The following is a 17,100-nucleotide window of genomic DNA, read 5'->3' as shown; positions in this document are numbered from 1 at the left end:
GTTGCCCATACAAAGTTCTCCTACAAAGTTGGTAGAGATGAGCAAACCTGCCGAGGTTTGGGTTCGTATGAACCTGTACTCTCGGCTTCTGATTCCCGATGTCTGCCCGCTCCAAGGAGAGGGTGCATACAGCCGGAGGACCGCCTGGAAAACTGTGATACAGCCATAGCCATAGGCTGTATCCCAGTTTTCCAGGCGGTCCTCCGGCTGTATGCACCCTCCCCACGGAGCGGGCAGACAGCGGGAATCAAAAGCCGAGAGTTCAGCTTCATACGAACCCGAACCTCGGTAGGTTCGCTCATCTCTAAAAGTTGCCCATAGAAAGTTCAAAAACATAAAATCGAGAAAATCCATTAAAGGAAACCTGCCAGGCCTCCCTTACACTGGCCCCATAACCTCATAGAGGAGGAGAGCAGCTTTTCAACGCTGTTCTCTTATATCGTATTCAATATACAGTATGGCCAGTGAGCACTAACTAGTCTTTGGGAAGGCCATGGTCACCCCCAGAATGCCTTGATTGTGTCTTTGAGTGCAGGGACAAGACAGAGTCAGAGCCGTATGCTGGGAGGCATATAGTTTATTATAATAGCAATCAGGTGATCACATGGTTATGTTAAAAACAAAAACTGTGAAAAAGAAGTTAAATAAACACTGTCACTTTTACAACTGTCACAACCTTTGAAATGTTGTAGAGACATGTTAAAAGTCTATATCAGTGTTGGGTGTTCAGACCTCACCGATTGCTAGAATGAGCGAGGAGAACTGCCTGCTAAACGCTCTCCCAGCTCTGTGCCACATGGCCGAGACTCTGTGCCACATGGCCGAGACAAACTCACAATGTAAGTCTATAGGACTTTTTCAGATGTGCACAGTGCAGATTGTCATGATTATTGTAAAAAAATAAATAAATAAATAATAATAATAGTTCCACTTCCCAATACGATGTAAAGAGCAGTCAAAAAGTATAAATAAAAGGGTATTAGTAGAAAAAACTTATCCTGCTACAAAGAAGCCCTCACATTGTTGTGTCACATGAAAAATCAGATGGACTATGGTGAAACAAAAGCTTACATTTTTTAAACCCCCTGGCAATACTTGCTGTAAATGTACAGTGGATGCATACTCAGAGAATACAAAGCAAACTAACAGTTACCCTACAGCACTCCAGATCACTTTGTCATTTGTCCCCTTAGATGCCACAGCCAATAGCATCAGTTGCATAAATCTGACAATACTGACACCCGCAATAAAATGTAATCTGCAGAAAATGACCAACATTAGTATTGTGTGTGCACATGTCAGAACTATTTGATGTTATTGCTCCCACACAGTGCTGTAAGTAAAAACCTTTATACAGTTGGCAGAGACATGGAATTGTGCAGACACAACAACCAGTCACCAAATAACATACAGAGATATAGCATTGGCTGTAGTGGAGAGATTTAGAAAGAGAAAGTGCATGAGCATGGTTGGCCCAACACTTGCATTTATAGGAGAAACAGGGCTACTGTACTTGGATGACAAAAGTTTGGTCACCCATACAAAATAATACAAAAGATAGGGGTCATTATCATATACACAAAACGTATCTATAATTAATGTAATTGAATTTTTATTACATCTTATTTTGCATGGATTGTTTATTAGACAGTGAATGTCATTGTTAAACACCCCTTTTATATGGAACCTGTCATTATTAGGGGACACTTAAAGGAGAACTCCAGCCAAAATGTATTTTTTAATCTGTTATTACATAAGCAAAGTTAGACAAATTACTAATATACACTAATTATGGGAAATGCACATTTAGTGCTATTTCCCTCAATTTAGTAGTTCAGGCAGGCTTCAATTCCCCCCTCAAAAAAGTGCAATATGTGTAGAAATTACATTTTAAAAATAATTGTGGCCTTTCCTATGCTTTATTCACAAAATCAGAAGTGTCAGCAGCCCTGTCCACAGCACATAGGACAGGGCTGTTGGCACTTGGCATGCGGTTCCCCCCCAGCTCAACCCCCCCCCCCCCCTCCAGTAACCATGACCTCCTGTGTGCAGCGTGTAGCTGAATTTTGTGAATAAAGCATGGGAAAGGCCCCAGTTATTTTTACAGTGTAATTTCTACATGTACTGCACCCCCTACTGGAGACTTCATGTAAATACACCCGATTCGTGACATAACTTTTTTTTTTTTTTTAGAGAGAAATTGAAGCCTATCTGATCTACTAAATTGAGGGAAAGGTGCATTTCCCATAATTAGTGTACATTAGGAATTTGTCTAACCTTGCTTATGTAATAACATACAAATAAAAAAAAAAAAATACATTTTGGACGGAGTTCTCTTTTAACCCTTAGACGACCTAGGACGTACCGGTATGCCCTGGAAGTCTGTGCCCAGATGACGCTGGGTGTACCGATACGTCCTGCGTCCTGATCTATGAAGGCTGCTCCAGTGCAGTGAGCAGCCGGCGCCTCACCGTTAATGACAGGCTGCAGTGATCGCACTGCAGCGTGTCATTAACTTCTCAAACGCTGCGGCCGCGACGTTTAAGTGTAAGTGACAGGGGGAGTCCCCTGTCACTTACCGATCAGGACCCCTGCAGTGTGACTGCAGCAGTCCCGATCGTTAAAACGGACCACCAGAGGTCTGTCACCTGCCTCCGTGCTGTCCGATCGGCGATCTGCTTACTAAGCCTGCACAGTGATCAGTGTGAATAAGCATAGCAGTGATCAGTGTGACTAATCACACAAGTGTATGTAAAAGTCCCCCAAAGGAACTTCAAATGTGTAAAAAAGCATTATTACGCTACCCCAAAGCCCCTCCCCCAATAAAAGTTCAAATTACCCCCTTTCCCATTATATAAATAAAACTTATAAAAGTAAATAAATAAATCGATTAACCCCTTAAGGACCGGGCTGACTTTCGTTTTTGCGTTTTAATTTTTTCCTCCTTGTGCTTAAAAGGCAATAGCACTTGCATTTTTACACCTACAGACCCACATGAGCCCTTTGCGTCACTAATTGTACTTCGCAATGACAGGCTGAATTTTTCCATAAAATATGCTGCGAAACCAGAAAAAAATTATGCGCAATGAAATTAAAAACAAAAAAAAAACCACAATTATTTTTCTTTGGGGGGGGGGGCTTCATTTTTATGCCGTGTGTCCTATAGAAAAACTTACTTGTTATATATGTTCCTCATGTCATTACGATTACAACGATATATAACATGTAGAACTTTTATATTATCTGATGGCCTGTAAAAAATTCAAACCATTGTTAACAAATATATGTTCCTTAAAATCGCTCTATTCCCAGGCTTATAGCGCTTTTATCCTTTGGCCTATGGGGCTGTGTGAGGTGTCATTTTTTGCGCCATGATGTGTTCTTTCTATCGATACCTTGATTGCGCATATGCGACTTTTTGATCGCTTTTTATTACAATTTTCTGGATTTGATGCGACCAAAAATGCGCAATTTTGCACTTTGGGATATTTTTGCGCTTACGCCGTTTACCGTACGAGATCGGGAATATGATAAATTAATAGTTCGGGCGATTACGCATGCGGTGATAGCAAACATGTTTGTTTATTTATTTATTTATTTTTATTTGTAAAATGGGAAAAGGGGGGTGATTCAAATTTTTATTAGGGGAGGGGATTTTTTATTAATAAAAACACTTTTTTTTACTTTCACTTACAGTAATATGAAGCCCCCTGGGGGACTTCTATATACACAGCACTGATCTCCCATTGAGATCAATACTGTGTATATAATAGAGCAATGATCCATCAGATCATGGCTCTATTATAATGGTCTGCTGCAGACCATCTGATTAGATTGCCGAGCCGGGATCAGCGTCGGAGTGCGCGGAGTACCGATTTTATGTTACATTATATATATATATATATATATATATATATATATATATATATATATATATATATATATAAAAATAATAATAAAAAGTGATCAAAACATCCGATCTTCACAAGTATGGTATTGGGGGGCATGGCTAGCAGCCGAAGAGAGTAGCAGCGTATCTCCCGAGCTCCCGTTATAACGGCTATATAGCGACTGATCCAGCGTTCAGAACTGCTTTTTCTCTACACCCCGAGCAAGCTCAATCTCTTGTCTGCCTTTTGAGATGAGGAATACTTCCAGAAGAGCAACGGCGGCAGCACGGAGGAGGCTTCAATCCTCCCTCCCTAAGGCACAAGCTCCTCAACATGGCGCCGGCTCCCCTGCAGCTTCGTTCCTGGACTTCCTCACATCGGCTGCCGGAGCGGCGTGGCAGGCTCCTCCGGTAGCAGACTCAGAAGCAGGGAGACGCCGAGGGTCTGTCTCGTCAGCCCCCACCGGGTCTCCCACAGAGTCTGCACCTCATGAAGCGGGTAAGAGAGCTGGGACCCGCGCTTCTGCACGCCTGCAGAGCAAGCTCAACCCTAGTGCCCTGACAAGTATGGTATTAATAAAAACTAGATATCATGGCGGAAAAAATGACATCTCATACAGCCCCGTACGTGAAAAAATAAAACTGTTATAAGCTTCACAATAGGCCCATTTTATTAATAATTAATTGCCAAAGATAAGGATTTCATAAAAAAAATACATGTAACATTAGAGAATCTGTGTAAACCTGCATGTGGTTGTGTTCAGGCTGACCTATAGAATAATAGTATCATGTCGCTTTTACCATATAGTGCATTACGTAGACACAGGAACCCCCCAAAAGTTACCATATTGCATTCTTTTTTATGACTTCACCTATTTATATCTTCATAAATAATAACTTTGGAATTCCGTCATACATGTTATGGTAAAATGAAAGACGCCATTACAAAGTACAACTATTGCTGTAAAAAACAAGCCCTTACATGGCCTTGTAGATAGAAAACTGAAAGTGCTGGAGCTCTTAGAAAAGGAGGAGGAAAAAAAATGAAAGCCCAAAGATCAAAATTTGCGCGGTCCACTGGGTCATTTTGGGCCTGATGCTCAAAGGGGTAAAGGGGTTATCCAGTGCTACAAAAACATGGCACTTTTGCCCCACTCTTTCAATTTAAGCTCCATTTACTTCAGTGGAACGAAGTTTCAAACCCCACCCAATCTAGAGACGAGTGGAGCAAAATTGGCCATGTTTTTGTAGCACTGGATAACCCCTTTAAGTGAGCTTCCAAAAAACTTTTCTAAGGACATGGTAAAAGTTTTGACTAGTTGAGGTCTGGGCGTTGGTGCACAGAGCGTGAGGAAAATCAATGCCTAGCCGCACACTCCTTAGCATTTGGACATTGTGTGAACAACCAGATCCCGACTGTTCAAAACTTTTGACATGCCCGAGAAACAAAGTGCCATAGACTATTACGTGCAAAGTGTGGAAATGTGCATAAGATTTTGCCCAGTGCTCTATGTCCTGTTCTCGTAGGTACATAACAAACAGACATTACACTTATATCATTTCTGTAGCTCATCGACGCAAGTGTTCAAGGAATTTAGTTGATCATTGTTACATTCCTTCTTTCATTTAGCACTCGTCTTGAAGTTGCCATTCTGGGGGGATCCGTCAGATGAGGAGTGCTTTTATGATGCTCCATATTGGGAGGTAAGGTTACTGTTATTGTATAATGTGGCATAACTACTGTAAAAAGTTGTATTGAATTATTCTTATTGGTTGCATAAGTTTGTTTATCTGTCCAATTTCTTTATCCTATAAGCTCAATGTTGCCTTTTAAAGAGGTATTCCTATCTCTATTTGAAAAATTTTTCTGTGTCTAAATATGTATGTTAAAGGACAACTCTGGCACTGATAAAAAAAAACTGAACTGAAGCTCCAGTTGGTGTCTTCATTTTTTCTTCACTTCCTGGTTTGGACTTTCTTGTGATGCACTTTGTCTCTTGTGATGTCTAACTTACTCTGTAGAACTGTTAGATGGCTTACAGCTTGCTCAGCCAATCAGAGCTGAGCAACCTGAGTCATCTGACAAAGGGAGGCTGGCCTAACAGGGCTTAGATCAGTTTACCTCTTGATTATGTCATTGTCACAAAATGGCTGCCACAGAAAAGCCCGGGGTCAACAGCCATTAGGTAAGAATGAGTTTACTTCACTTCCTGGTGGGGGGTTGAGGGGGGCAGATAGGTGATTGAAGCATATTACAAAGTTATATAACTTTGTAATGTGTTTCAATTACTGGGAAAAAGATTTTCGCCGGAGTATTCCTTTAAATTCTTTTTTCAACATATCACAGAGACAATGGGGATCTGAGTGTTCAGACCATGACAAAGAGAGAACTACCAACTTTGTGTCTATATGGCAAGAGGGTCCCATATACTATGCGTAAAGCCACTTTTTACCCACTTTGTGACCGAAATTATACTTTATTCAGGCTGTAGCCATGCCAAAGAGGCGTGGCCTAGAGCGATCTTGCCCTAGGCCAGCGCCGCCTGTATGGTGTGGTTGTCCATCTCCCCCTGCCTCCTGATCCGCCCTCTGTCGGGTCGCACAGTACCAGCAGTCATTGCACATGCGCCGCCTCCTGACCCCCCCCCCCCCGGCACGGCTGCAATGACGTAGCCAGGTCTGCGCCGCCTCTCTGGTGTCCTCACAATGCTGCCCCCGCCCCGTGTTTGTGACTCGCCCCGGCCTTTCCCCGCCTCTCCTGCCTCCTGCACCGCCAAGTTCCCCCCCCCCCCGCATACCATCGTGCTGCCCACTCCCTGAATCAGCTGGTCCTCTTCTCCGCACATGTGCCGTTGCGCTACGATCCCGCACAGTGACGCACAAAGCCGGTAGCGTCACTGCGCATGCGCGGAATCATAGCGCAACAGCACATGCGCGGAGAAGAGGACCAGCTGATTCAGGGAGCGGGCGGCACAATGGTATGCGGGGGGGGGGGGGCATGGCGGCGCAGGAAGGGCGGGGAAAGGCCGGGCACGTCACAAATATGGGGCGGGGGCAGCATTGTGAGGATACCAGAGAGGCGGCACGGACCTGGCTATGTCATTGCAGCCGCGCTGAGGGGGTCAGGAGGCGCCACATGCACAATGACTGCTGATAAAAAGTGATAAAACCCTGAGCACGTGTGACCACCAACACTGGGCACAATATGTGGAAATTCTGAGAGGGGAGCAAAAGAACACTAAGGGGCACCATAACATATATCACAGCAATATCTAGTTACAGGAGCATTTTTTATACATTATGCACGCCCCAACAGTAAATTAACGTTTGTTCATAAGACAACTTCTTTTACTGTACATTGTTGTGTCATTGGCTTTATAAACTGCACATAATCTGTACATAATTCAGTTCAGTATTGTTTGTTTATTCTTGTCGGGGCTCCTAAAGTAGGGATTCATTGCTTTCTTTCTTTTTTTAATTATTCTATTTCTATAGCTTCCTTCGGACGAAGGTGAAGATGTGGAGGCTGCCAAACCTTATGTCACTCATGTACCTGAAATGAAAGAAATCAATAAAAACTCATAGATTTTTTAATGGAGTATCATATCTTATCATGGAATATTTAAACTGTATCTCTTGTTTGTGCATCAAGTTTTTTTTCACTGTGGCCCATTTTAGATTTTATTAGAGTATCAAATTATTGTTTTGTTTGCTCCAGTGAGATAAATCAGAAAGAATTCAAATGGTAGATGTATCTCGTAGAGGGATCTGTGCCATTTGCCTATAGAACTCTAGAGCGATCACAACAAAAAACTTTTTACATTTTAGTAATAAGACACCACACACAAGATGTACTGATATATGAACTTGAGCAGGTAACCACAGTTGTCGATATTCCACAATAAAATATGTCACATATCTGGTGGTTCTCAAATAATATACAGTATAGTAAGTATACATGGTTGTGCCATCATCCAACCAAATAAAAATTGTAAAAGTAAAGCATGCAATGTCACCTGTACAATCGTGGGTTGTGGATGGGTCACAATAGGCAACAACGGGATCTTTACTACAAAAGAATATAGCATTTTGTTGTGAAGTTTGTTGGCACTTATTTTCTGGGAATAATGCAAGTTATAGTACCAAGTTAAATTATATTATAAGGCTGGTGTCAAGCACCAGAGTTTTCTTTTTGTATTGTTATATATGTGACCACATTTTTTTGTAGCCAGAAGTGGGTGCAGCAGAAAGGACAGGTATAAGCGTTTTCCCTCAAATTTCTCATTCCCTTTTGTTCCCACACTTGGCTTTCTCTGGGGAAAAGAAATCTGCAGTGGCAGTAAATAAAAGCTGTGTCTGCATGCATCTGCAAAATTTTCTCCTGAAGCACTACCGTAGAAGGGCCTGTATTCAGTGCTGCCACCTACTCAGGAATGTATGTGCAATATTCTTTCAGACTGCAATACATGTCTAGTCAATGTAAAGTCTATGGCGACGTTCACACAACGTTTTTTCCTCTCAATTTAAAATGACGTCCATTCTGCTGTTTGACTTCCCGTCAGTGCGGGGTACATTATTCTAGCTCAGGTGGACTGATTGCCCTTTGGCTGTGTCTTGAAAAGTCCATTGAATTTAATAGTAAAAAATGGTGAAAGGATGGCAAAAAAAGAAAAACTGTGTGTGAACAACAACAAAAAATAACATCCGCTGTTTGCAATAGATGTCCAAAAATAATTGACACGATCATTATTTTGATGTTCGCACAGACAACGTCATTTTATACATTGTGTGCATTGGACATCAATCATTCCATTGACTTTAATGCGTTACATTCAAGTCAATTCAAGTCTCACAGCTCTCTTCATTCCAATAACTGGGTTCGGCATGCAGTGATGGTTTTGTTTATTCTAAATGAATCTCGCATAAGCATGAATAAATAAATATATTTGATATTACTTCACTGTGTCATTTGCTTCTATAGTCACATCCTAATTAAAGCGAATATATCACTAATGATTAATATATATATTTATTATATATTATATATATATTATATAATATATATATATATATAGGTTGTCCGTAATCACGCCAGATTGCATGTAACCCCTCAGATTACACGTAACCACCGCACGTTGCCCGTAACCACCGCACGTTGCCCGTAACCACCGCACGTTTCCCCTAATCACCGTACGTTGCCAGTGACCCCCTCCAGATTGTCCGTAATCACCCCAGATTGCCTGTAACCACCCCAAATTACCTATAAGCACTTCAGTCTATCCGTAACAATTCTAGATTGTCTGTAACCCCTCCAGGTTGCCCGTAACCACCGCAAGTTGCGCATAACCACCCCAGGTTGCCCGTAATCATGCCAGATTACATGTAACCCCCCAGATTGCACGCAACCACCGCACGTCGCCTCTGACCACCGCACGTCGCCTCTGACCACCGCACGTTGCCTCTGACCACCGCACCTTGCCTCTGACCACCGCACGTTGCCACTGACCACCGCACCTTGCCTCTGACCACCGCACCTTGCCTCTGACCACCGCACCTTGCCTCTAACCACCCCAAAATGCCAGTGACCCCCTCCAGATTGCCCGTAACCATGCCAGATTACAGGTACAAACCTCAAATTACCTATAACCACTTCAGTTTATCTGTAACCACCCCAGATTGTCTGTAACCACCCCAGATTGTCCGTAACCACCCCAGATTGCCCGTAACCACCTCCAGATTACCCGGAACCACCTCAGACTGCCCGTAACCACCTCCAGATTACCCAGAACCACCCCCAATTCTAGATTGTCTGTAACCCCTCCAGGTTGCCCGTAACCACCGCAGGTTGCGCATAACCATGCCGTAATCATGCCAGATTTCAAGTATCCCCCAGATTGCACACAACCACCGCAGGTTGCCTCTGACCACCGCACGTCGCCTTTGACCACCGCACGCAAATTGGCGCTCCTTCCCTTCTGAGCCCTGCTGTGTGCCCATACAGTGGTTTATGCCCACATATGGGGTACCGTTGTACTCAGGAGAACCTGCGTTACAGATTTTGGGGTACATTTTTTCTCCTGTTCCTTGTGAAATTTAGAAATTTCAAACTAAACCAACATATTATTGGAAAAATTAAAGTTTTTCATTTTTGGCCAATTTTGAATACTTTCCTCTAATACCTGTGGGGCCAAAATGCTCGTCCTACCCCAAGATGAATTCTTTTAGGGGTGTACTTTCCAAAATGAGGTGACTTTTGGGGGGGGGGTTCTATTCTGTAGACATTACAGGGGCGCTGCAAACGCACCTGGCGCTCCGAAACTTCTTCAGAAAAAGCTGCACTGAAAATGCTAATTGGCGCTCCTTCCCTTCTGAGTCTGGCTGTGTGCCCACACAGGGGTTTGTGCCTACATATGGGGTACCGTTCTACTCATGAGAACCTGCGTTACAGATTTTGGGGTGAATTTTCTCTCCTGTTCCTTGTTAAATTGAGAAATTTCAAACTAAAGGAACATATTATTGGAAAAATTTGAGTTTTTCATTTTTACTACTTTTGAATACTTTCCTCTAATACCTGTGGGGTCAAAATGCTCACCACACCCAAAATAAATTCTTTGAGGGGTGCACTTTCCAAAATGGGGTGACTTATGGCGAGATTTTACTCCGCTGGCACTAAAGGGACTCTGCAAACACACCTGGCGCTCAGAAACTTCTTCAGCAAAATCTGCATTGAAAGAGCTAATTGGCGCTCCTTCCCTTCTGAGCCCTGCTGTGTGCTCATGCAGTGGTTTATGCCCACATATGAGGTACCTTTTTACTCAGGAGAACCTGCGTTACAAATTTTGTGGTACTTTTTTTTCTCTTGTTCCTCGTGAAATTGAGAAATTTCAAACTAAACGAACATATTATTGGAGAAATTGGAGTTTTTCATTTTTACTGTCTAATTTTGAATACTTTCCTCTAACACCTGTGGGGTCAAAATGCTCATCCTACCCCAAGATGAATTCTTTGAGGGTTGCACTTTCCAAAATGGGGTGACTTATAGGGGTTTTTCTCTCTGCTGACACTACAGGGGCTCTGCAAATGCACCTGGCGCTCGGAAACTTCTTCAGGAAAATCTGCAATGGAAAAGCTAATTGGCACTCCCTTCCTTCTGAGCCCCGCTGTGTGCCCATGCAGTGGTTTACGCCCACATATAGGGTACCGTAGTACTCAAGAGAACCTGCGTTACAAATTTTGTGGTGCTTTTTCTCTCATGTTCCTTTTGAAAATGAGAAACTTTAATATAAAAGTATATATTATTGGAAAATTTTAATTTTTCATTTTTTTTTACGGATTGAGGCCAGGTTCAGACTATGTAAGTGTGCGGCTGTATTTGCGGCTGTAATTGTGCGGCGATATTTTTGGTGGTTCATGCGTACGCTGGAAAGTATACGATATATGGCTGCACAGTGCACACTATGTATGAATCTACGGCCCTATCGTAAACGGACCCGTAAAAAATGAACAAGACCATTGTTTGCGGCTGGAAACGCGGCCGTGGATTGACAGGCGGTCCGTACGGAGTACTTCAAAAATAGCCGGCAATGATGCCGAATGGCGATGCCTCTAATAGGTAATATATTAAATTACAAGGAAACCAAAAACACTTGCACAACAACTATAAATATACAAAAAGTCTTTATTGAAGCTCAATCAATTCATAAAAGCAGCTAAAATAACATATGGGATAGAACATAGAGGTCAAAACCAGAGGGGGAAAAAGACATCAGTGTGGTATTACATGAATGAATAGAAAAAAGTAGGTGGTTGCTACAATGTAATCATGTTAGAGCACTGCCATCTAGTGGTCATTACTAGTTATGGCACAAAAAACAGGCTTCTAAAACATAGAAAGCCAATGGTGACTAAAATTACTCAAAAAGGATATTTAAAAAAAGATTACAAATGCTGAGGGAAACTGGTATGTAATCCCAAAGGTAATTTTCAAAATATAGGTGGGTAGATACAGTAGTCAACCCACCATAGTATACAGAGATTATACACTTATGCCGTTCATGATATCAATACCAGCACAGCAGCCCGACGTACGCTTCGCTCACTTCATCATTAGCTCCTGATGAAGTGAGCGAAACGTACGTCGGGCTGCTGTGCTGGACGGGGGGTAAGACCTCAGTGGTGGTTATGTGGTATTGATATCATGAACGGCATAAGTGTATAATCTCTGTATACTATGGTGGGTTGACTACTGTATCTACCCACCTATATTTTGAAAATTACCTTTGGGATTACATACCAGTTTCCCTCAGCATTTGTAATCTTTTTTGAAATATCCTTTTTGAGTAATTTTAGTCACCATTGGCTTTCTATGTTTTAGAAGCCTGTTTTTTGTGCCATAACTAGTAATGACCACTAGATGGCAGTGCTCTAACATGATTACATTGTAGCAACCACCTACTCTTTTCTATTCATTCATGTAATACCACACTGATGTCTTTCTCCCCCTCTGGTTTTGACCTCTGTGTTCTATCCCATATGTTATTTTAGCTGCTTTTATGAATTGATTGAGCTTCAATAAAGACTTTTTGTATATTTATAGTTGTTGTGCAAGTGTTTTTGGTTTCCTTGGGTTTGTTGTTGCGCAGCACAATTGTGTAGGCAGGACTTTGTAGGTTGTCTGTCAATATATTAAATTAATAAAACACATTTTCTTTGTAATAAAGTCCCTTTTGTTGTTCAATAATTTAATTCTAACGTATCCATAATTTTGCAATTAAATATACAGTTAAAATAAATATATATATAAATAAATGTATATTTATATATATATTTATTTTTTGACAGTATATTTATTTGCACAATGATGGATTCGTTAGAATTAAATTATTGAACAACGAAACTGAATTTATTTTAACGAAAATGTGTTTTATTAATTAAATATTAATTAGTACAGGAAGCTCCAGTAAGCCGTTAATTCATATGCCGGCAATAGAGCTTTCTGTACTAATCATCACTTTACTTTAATGAAAACATCAAATGTTTCTTCTAATTATGTTATCACAATAGCATTATTAGAAGAAACATTTAGAATTATATGTGCGCTCAGCTGATTGGCTGATCGACTGAGCGCACATATAATTAGCGGGTCCGCAGCACAGTGACTTCATTGTGCTGCGGACCAGCGAAGAGGACACATCGGGGTGAGTATAGAGCTCTCCCCACCCCCTCCCCAGCACTGCACCCCTCCCAGCAAGGAAGGGGGGGGGGGTCACTTAACCCCTTCCTTGCTGGGATGGATGCAGTCTGACATCAGTCTGGCCCCCAAGGGGTTAAGGGGGATACAATACATCCTCCCTTAACCCCTTGGGGGCCAGACTGTAAGCAGCGATCTGTAAAGATGCTGCATACTGTAAGGAGCACAACACCGCTCACAATGATGGGTGTTGTGCTCCTGTTTGTTTTTTGTGTGTTTCTCCCTTTTTGTTTTTCAGATATCGGTATCCTGGGGATTACGTCGGATTCCGTGGACTACGTCGATTACCAGCGGTTGTTTTTTTTTTTTTTTTTTTTTTTTTATAAAATGGTCAATGAGGGGTGTGGGGTGTTTTTATTTGAATAAAATTTTTTTTTAACTTGTGTCTTCTCTTTATTTCTTTACTTTATAGACTTAGTAGTGGAAGTCGTCTAATAGACGGAATCCATTACTAAGTCGGGGCCTAGTGTTAGCCGGTATAAAATGGCTAACACTAACCCCCCATTATTACCCCAGTACCCAATGCCACCAGGGGTACTGGGAAGAGCCGGGTGCCAGTGGTCCCGGAGCGTCAAAATTGGCGCTCCTGGACCGGGCGGCAGCAGGCTGGTAAGATTTAGGCTGGGGAGGGCCTAAACCAATGGCTCTTCCCACCCTGGTGTTACCAGGCTGCTGTCGTTTAGTTTTTAACCCGGCTGGTTATAAAAATAGGGGGGACCCTATGTGTTTTTTTTTAATTATTTATTTATTTATAAAAAAAACGCATAGGGTCCCCCCTATTTTTATAACCAGCCGGGTTAAAAACCAAATGACAGCAGCCTGGTAACACCAGGGTGGGAAGAGCCATTGGTTTAGGCCCTCCCCAGCCTAAATCTTACCAGCCTGCTGCCGCCCGGTCCAGGAGCGCCAATTTTGACGCTCCGGGACCACTGGCACCCGGCTCTTCCCAGTACCCCTGGTGGCATTGGGTACTGGGGTAATAATGGGGGGTTAGTGTTAGCCATTTTATACCGGCTAACACTAGGCCCCAACTTAGTAATGGATTCCGTCTATTAGACGGCTTCCACTACTAAGACTATAAAGTAACGAAATAAAGAGAAGACACAAGTTAAAAATTTTTTTTATTCAAATAAAAACACCCCCACACCCCTCATTGACCATTTTATTAAAAAAAAAAAACAACCGCTGGTCATCGACGTAGTCCACGGAATCCAACGTAATCCCCAGGATACCGATATCTGAAAAACAAAAAGGGAGAAACACACAAAAAACACACAAACAGGGGCACAACACCCAACATTGTGAGCGGTGTTGTGCTCCTTACAGTATGCAGCATCTTTACAGATCGCTGCTTACAGTCTGACCCCCAAGGGGTTAAGGGAGGATGTATTGCATCCCCCTTAACCCCTTGGGGGCCAGACTGATGTCAGACTGCACCCATCCCAGCAAGGAAGGGGTTAAGTGACCCCCCTTCCTTGCTGGGATGGGTGCAGTGCAGGGGAGGGGGTGGGGAGAGCTCTATACTCACCCCGATGTGTCCTCTTCGCTGGTCCGCAGCACAATGAAGTCACTGTGCTGCGGACCCGCTAATTATACGTGCGCTCAGCCGATCAGCCAATCAGCTGAGCGCACATATAATTCTAAATGTCTCTTCTTTTTTTTTTTTTTTTTTTTTTTTATAACTGTAATTTTTATTGAAAAGATTTTTCAAATTTTTAGCAAAGACATAACAAAGGAGTACAGGAAACATATAGAATAATGTACAAAACAGTAGAATAATGGGGTATCAGCAGTAGAAAACATATCAGGCACATGTAGAAAGCAACAGTGGTGACAGCTAGGTCTTACATAATCATGGCGGTACAGCGTATTTCTACAAAGAAAGGTAGTATATGAGAATAACGCAGCAGCTGCCAGCAGATGAGAGATTACTGCTACTCATGGCCCAGGTAAGGGGTTGTAACCATATTACAGCCCAATAATGAAACCCTTTGACAAACATACAACACAGATAGACTAAAACAGGACTCAATACAAAGGAGGTGGGAAAAGGGAAGGAAAGGGAGGGGAGGTGGGGGAGACGGGGAAACTAGGGTCTGCTGCCAGAAGAGGAAGTCATATCAAAGGAATCCCACGGAATCCATATGGACTCAAATTTATCAATGGCATTATTAAGGGAAGCAGTAAGCTTTTCTAGGGAGCGCAACTCCCGAATTCTGGTAAGCAAACAGGGCCGGGAAGGAGGGGACGTCTGCTTCCAAGCACGGGCAATCAAGGACTTGGCCGCCGTTAGGATAGTGAGTAATAACTTTGTCTGCTTTTTCCGGAGGGTCTTCGGGAACAAATTCAACAGACAAATTCCTGGGTCCCTATTAATGGTAGTGCCCAAGACTGTCGAGGCCAACCTGCAAACCTCCACCCAAAATGGACGGATAAGGGGGCAGTCCCAAAATATATGGAGGAGCGACCCCACACTACCTGTGCACCTCCAACAAAGTGAAGGGATAGCATTATTTAGCTTATGGAGGAGTTCCGGTGTATGGTACCATAGCATTAACAGCTTATAGTGGGATTCCTTATATGTGGTGCAAATAGAGGATTTTGCCGCCCTCTCCCATATCACAGCCCAACATTCTGGCGGGAGTTGTCTGCCCAATACTGCCTCCCACTTATCCATGTAGTGATGTCTAGCCTGGGAGCCATCAGAAGGTGAATTAAGAATTCGATAAATATCTGGTATCAAACCCGATGTAGAAATGCCACCTCTCACTAATTGTTCGAAGGCAGATGGTTTCGAGACTGTGAGGGATCCCAAGCGAGACAGCATAAAATGGCGGATCTGTAAATAGGTATATTGCTCTGAGGACGGTAGCTCAAATCTGTCCACAATCCTATGAAAGGGGAGAAGGGTGCGTGTAAGCGGGTCTACAACGTCAGCGAACTGAAACAGCTTTTTAGAACCCCATAGCCTAACTGTGTGAGATTGTAAACCAGGCTGGAAGTCAGGATAAAGAAGGAAAGAATTTAGGGGGGACGCTTTGGAATAAAGTTTGAATTTGGAGGAGCAAGTGGACCAAATGTGCAAAGTAAAGTTAATGGGGCCAAGTAGATTTAAACGGGAAAAAGAAGGCGGAGAGGGATGCCAAAGAAAGGAGTTAGGATGGAAGGGCGCTAGCCATATTTTTTCAATCTCAGCCCATTTCTTATAGGCTAGGTACTTAGACCACGCAGTAATTTGTCGTAAATGAGTTGCATAATAATAATGTAGGATATTAGGAACCGCAAGACCTCCTTGAGTTTTACTACTCATCATAACCGAAGCTGGGATACGATGCCGCTTTGTCACCCAAATAAATTTAAAAATGTCCCGCTGTAATGCTTTTATCTCGGATAGGGGTATGCGAACTGGAAGGGTTTCAAAGAAGTAAAGCAACTTCGGGAGAATCGTCATCTTGACCGAAGCCACTCTACCCAGGAGGGAGATGAAATGGGAGTTCCATTTGGACAAAAGAGCCCTGAGTTCTCTAAAGAGAGCAGGATAGTTGGTCGTATATAGAGAAGAGTACGTAGGCGTAAGATGAATTCCTAAATATTTAATAGAAGACTCAGACCATTTAAACCGAAAGACAGATCGAAGGTGTGTTACTGTGGAGTTAGGGAGGTTAAGGGGCATGATTTCAGATTTAGAGGTATTTACTTTATAACCAGAGAGTACCCCAAATCGGGAAAGTAAGGCCCTAAGCGCCGGCAGGGTCGTATGAGGAGACGACAGGGTGAGGAGGACATCATCAGCGAAGAGCATGATTTTGGACTCCTTGCCTCGGACTGATACACCACGGATGTCTGGGCAATTCCGGATGGCCGCCGCCAGGGGTTCGATACAGAGGACGAACAAAAGAGGGGAGAGCGGGCAGCCCTGGCGGGTGCCATTCCGAATCGGAATGGTCCCAGACATCATATG

The 17,100-nt window shown here is 42.8% G+C and overlaps 1 protein-coding gene across 2 annotated transcripts in view; it reads left to right on the top strand.

Moving 5' to 3' along the window:
* Positions 1-8,844, top strand: part of LOC138801642 (ammonium transporter Rh type C-like) — a 56,887-nt gene extending 48,043 nt beyond the window's left edge. For both annotated transcript variants that reach the window (XM_069984693.1, XM_069984686.1), the window contains exons 9-10: positions 5,520-5,593; positions 7,385-8,844. In XM_069984693.1, coding sequence (XP_069840794.1) covers positions 5,520-5,593; positions 7,385-7,474 — 164 coding nt within the window. In that variant the 3' untranslated portion in view covers positions 7,475-8,844. The remainder of the gene's footprint in view (positions 1-5,519; positions 5,594-7,384) is intronic.
* The last annotated feature ends 8,256 nt before the right edge of the window (positions 8,845-17,100 follow it).

The sequence above is a fragment of the Dendropsophus ebraccatus genome, chromosome 1 (assembly GCF_027789765.1).
Source record: "Dendropsophus ebraccatus isolate aDenEbr1 chromosome 1, aDenEbr1.pat, whole genome shotgun sequence".
Classification (NCBI taxonomy): domain Eukaryota; kingdom Metazoa; phylum Chordata; class Amphibia; order Anura; family Hylidae; genus Dendropsophus; species Dendropsophus ebraccatus.
Note: the sequence above shows the minus strand (reverse complement) of the source record. Positions and strands in the feature narration are given on the sequence as shown.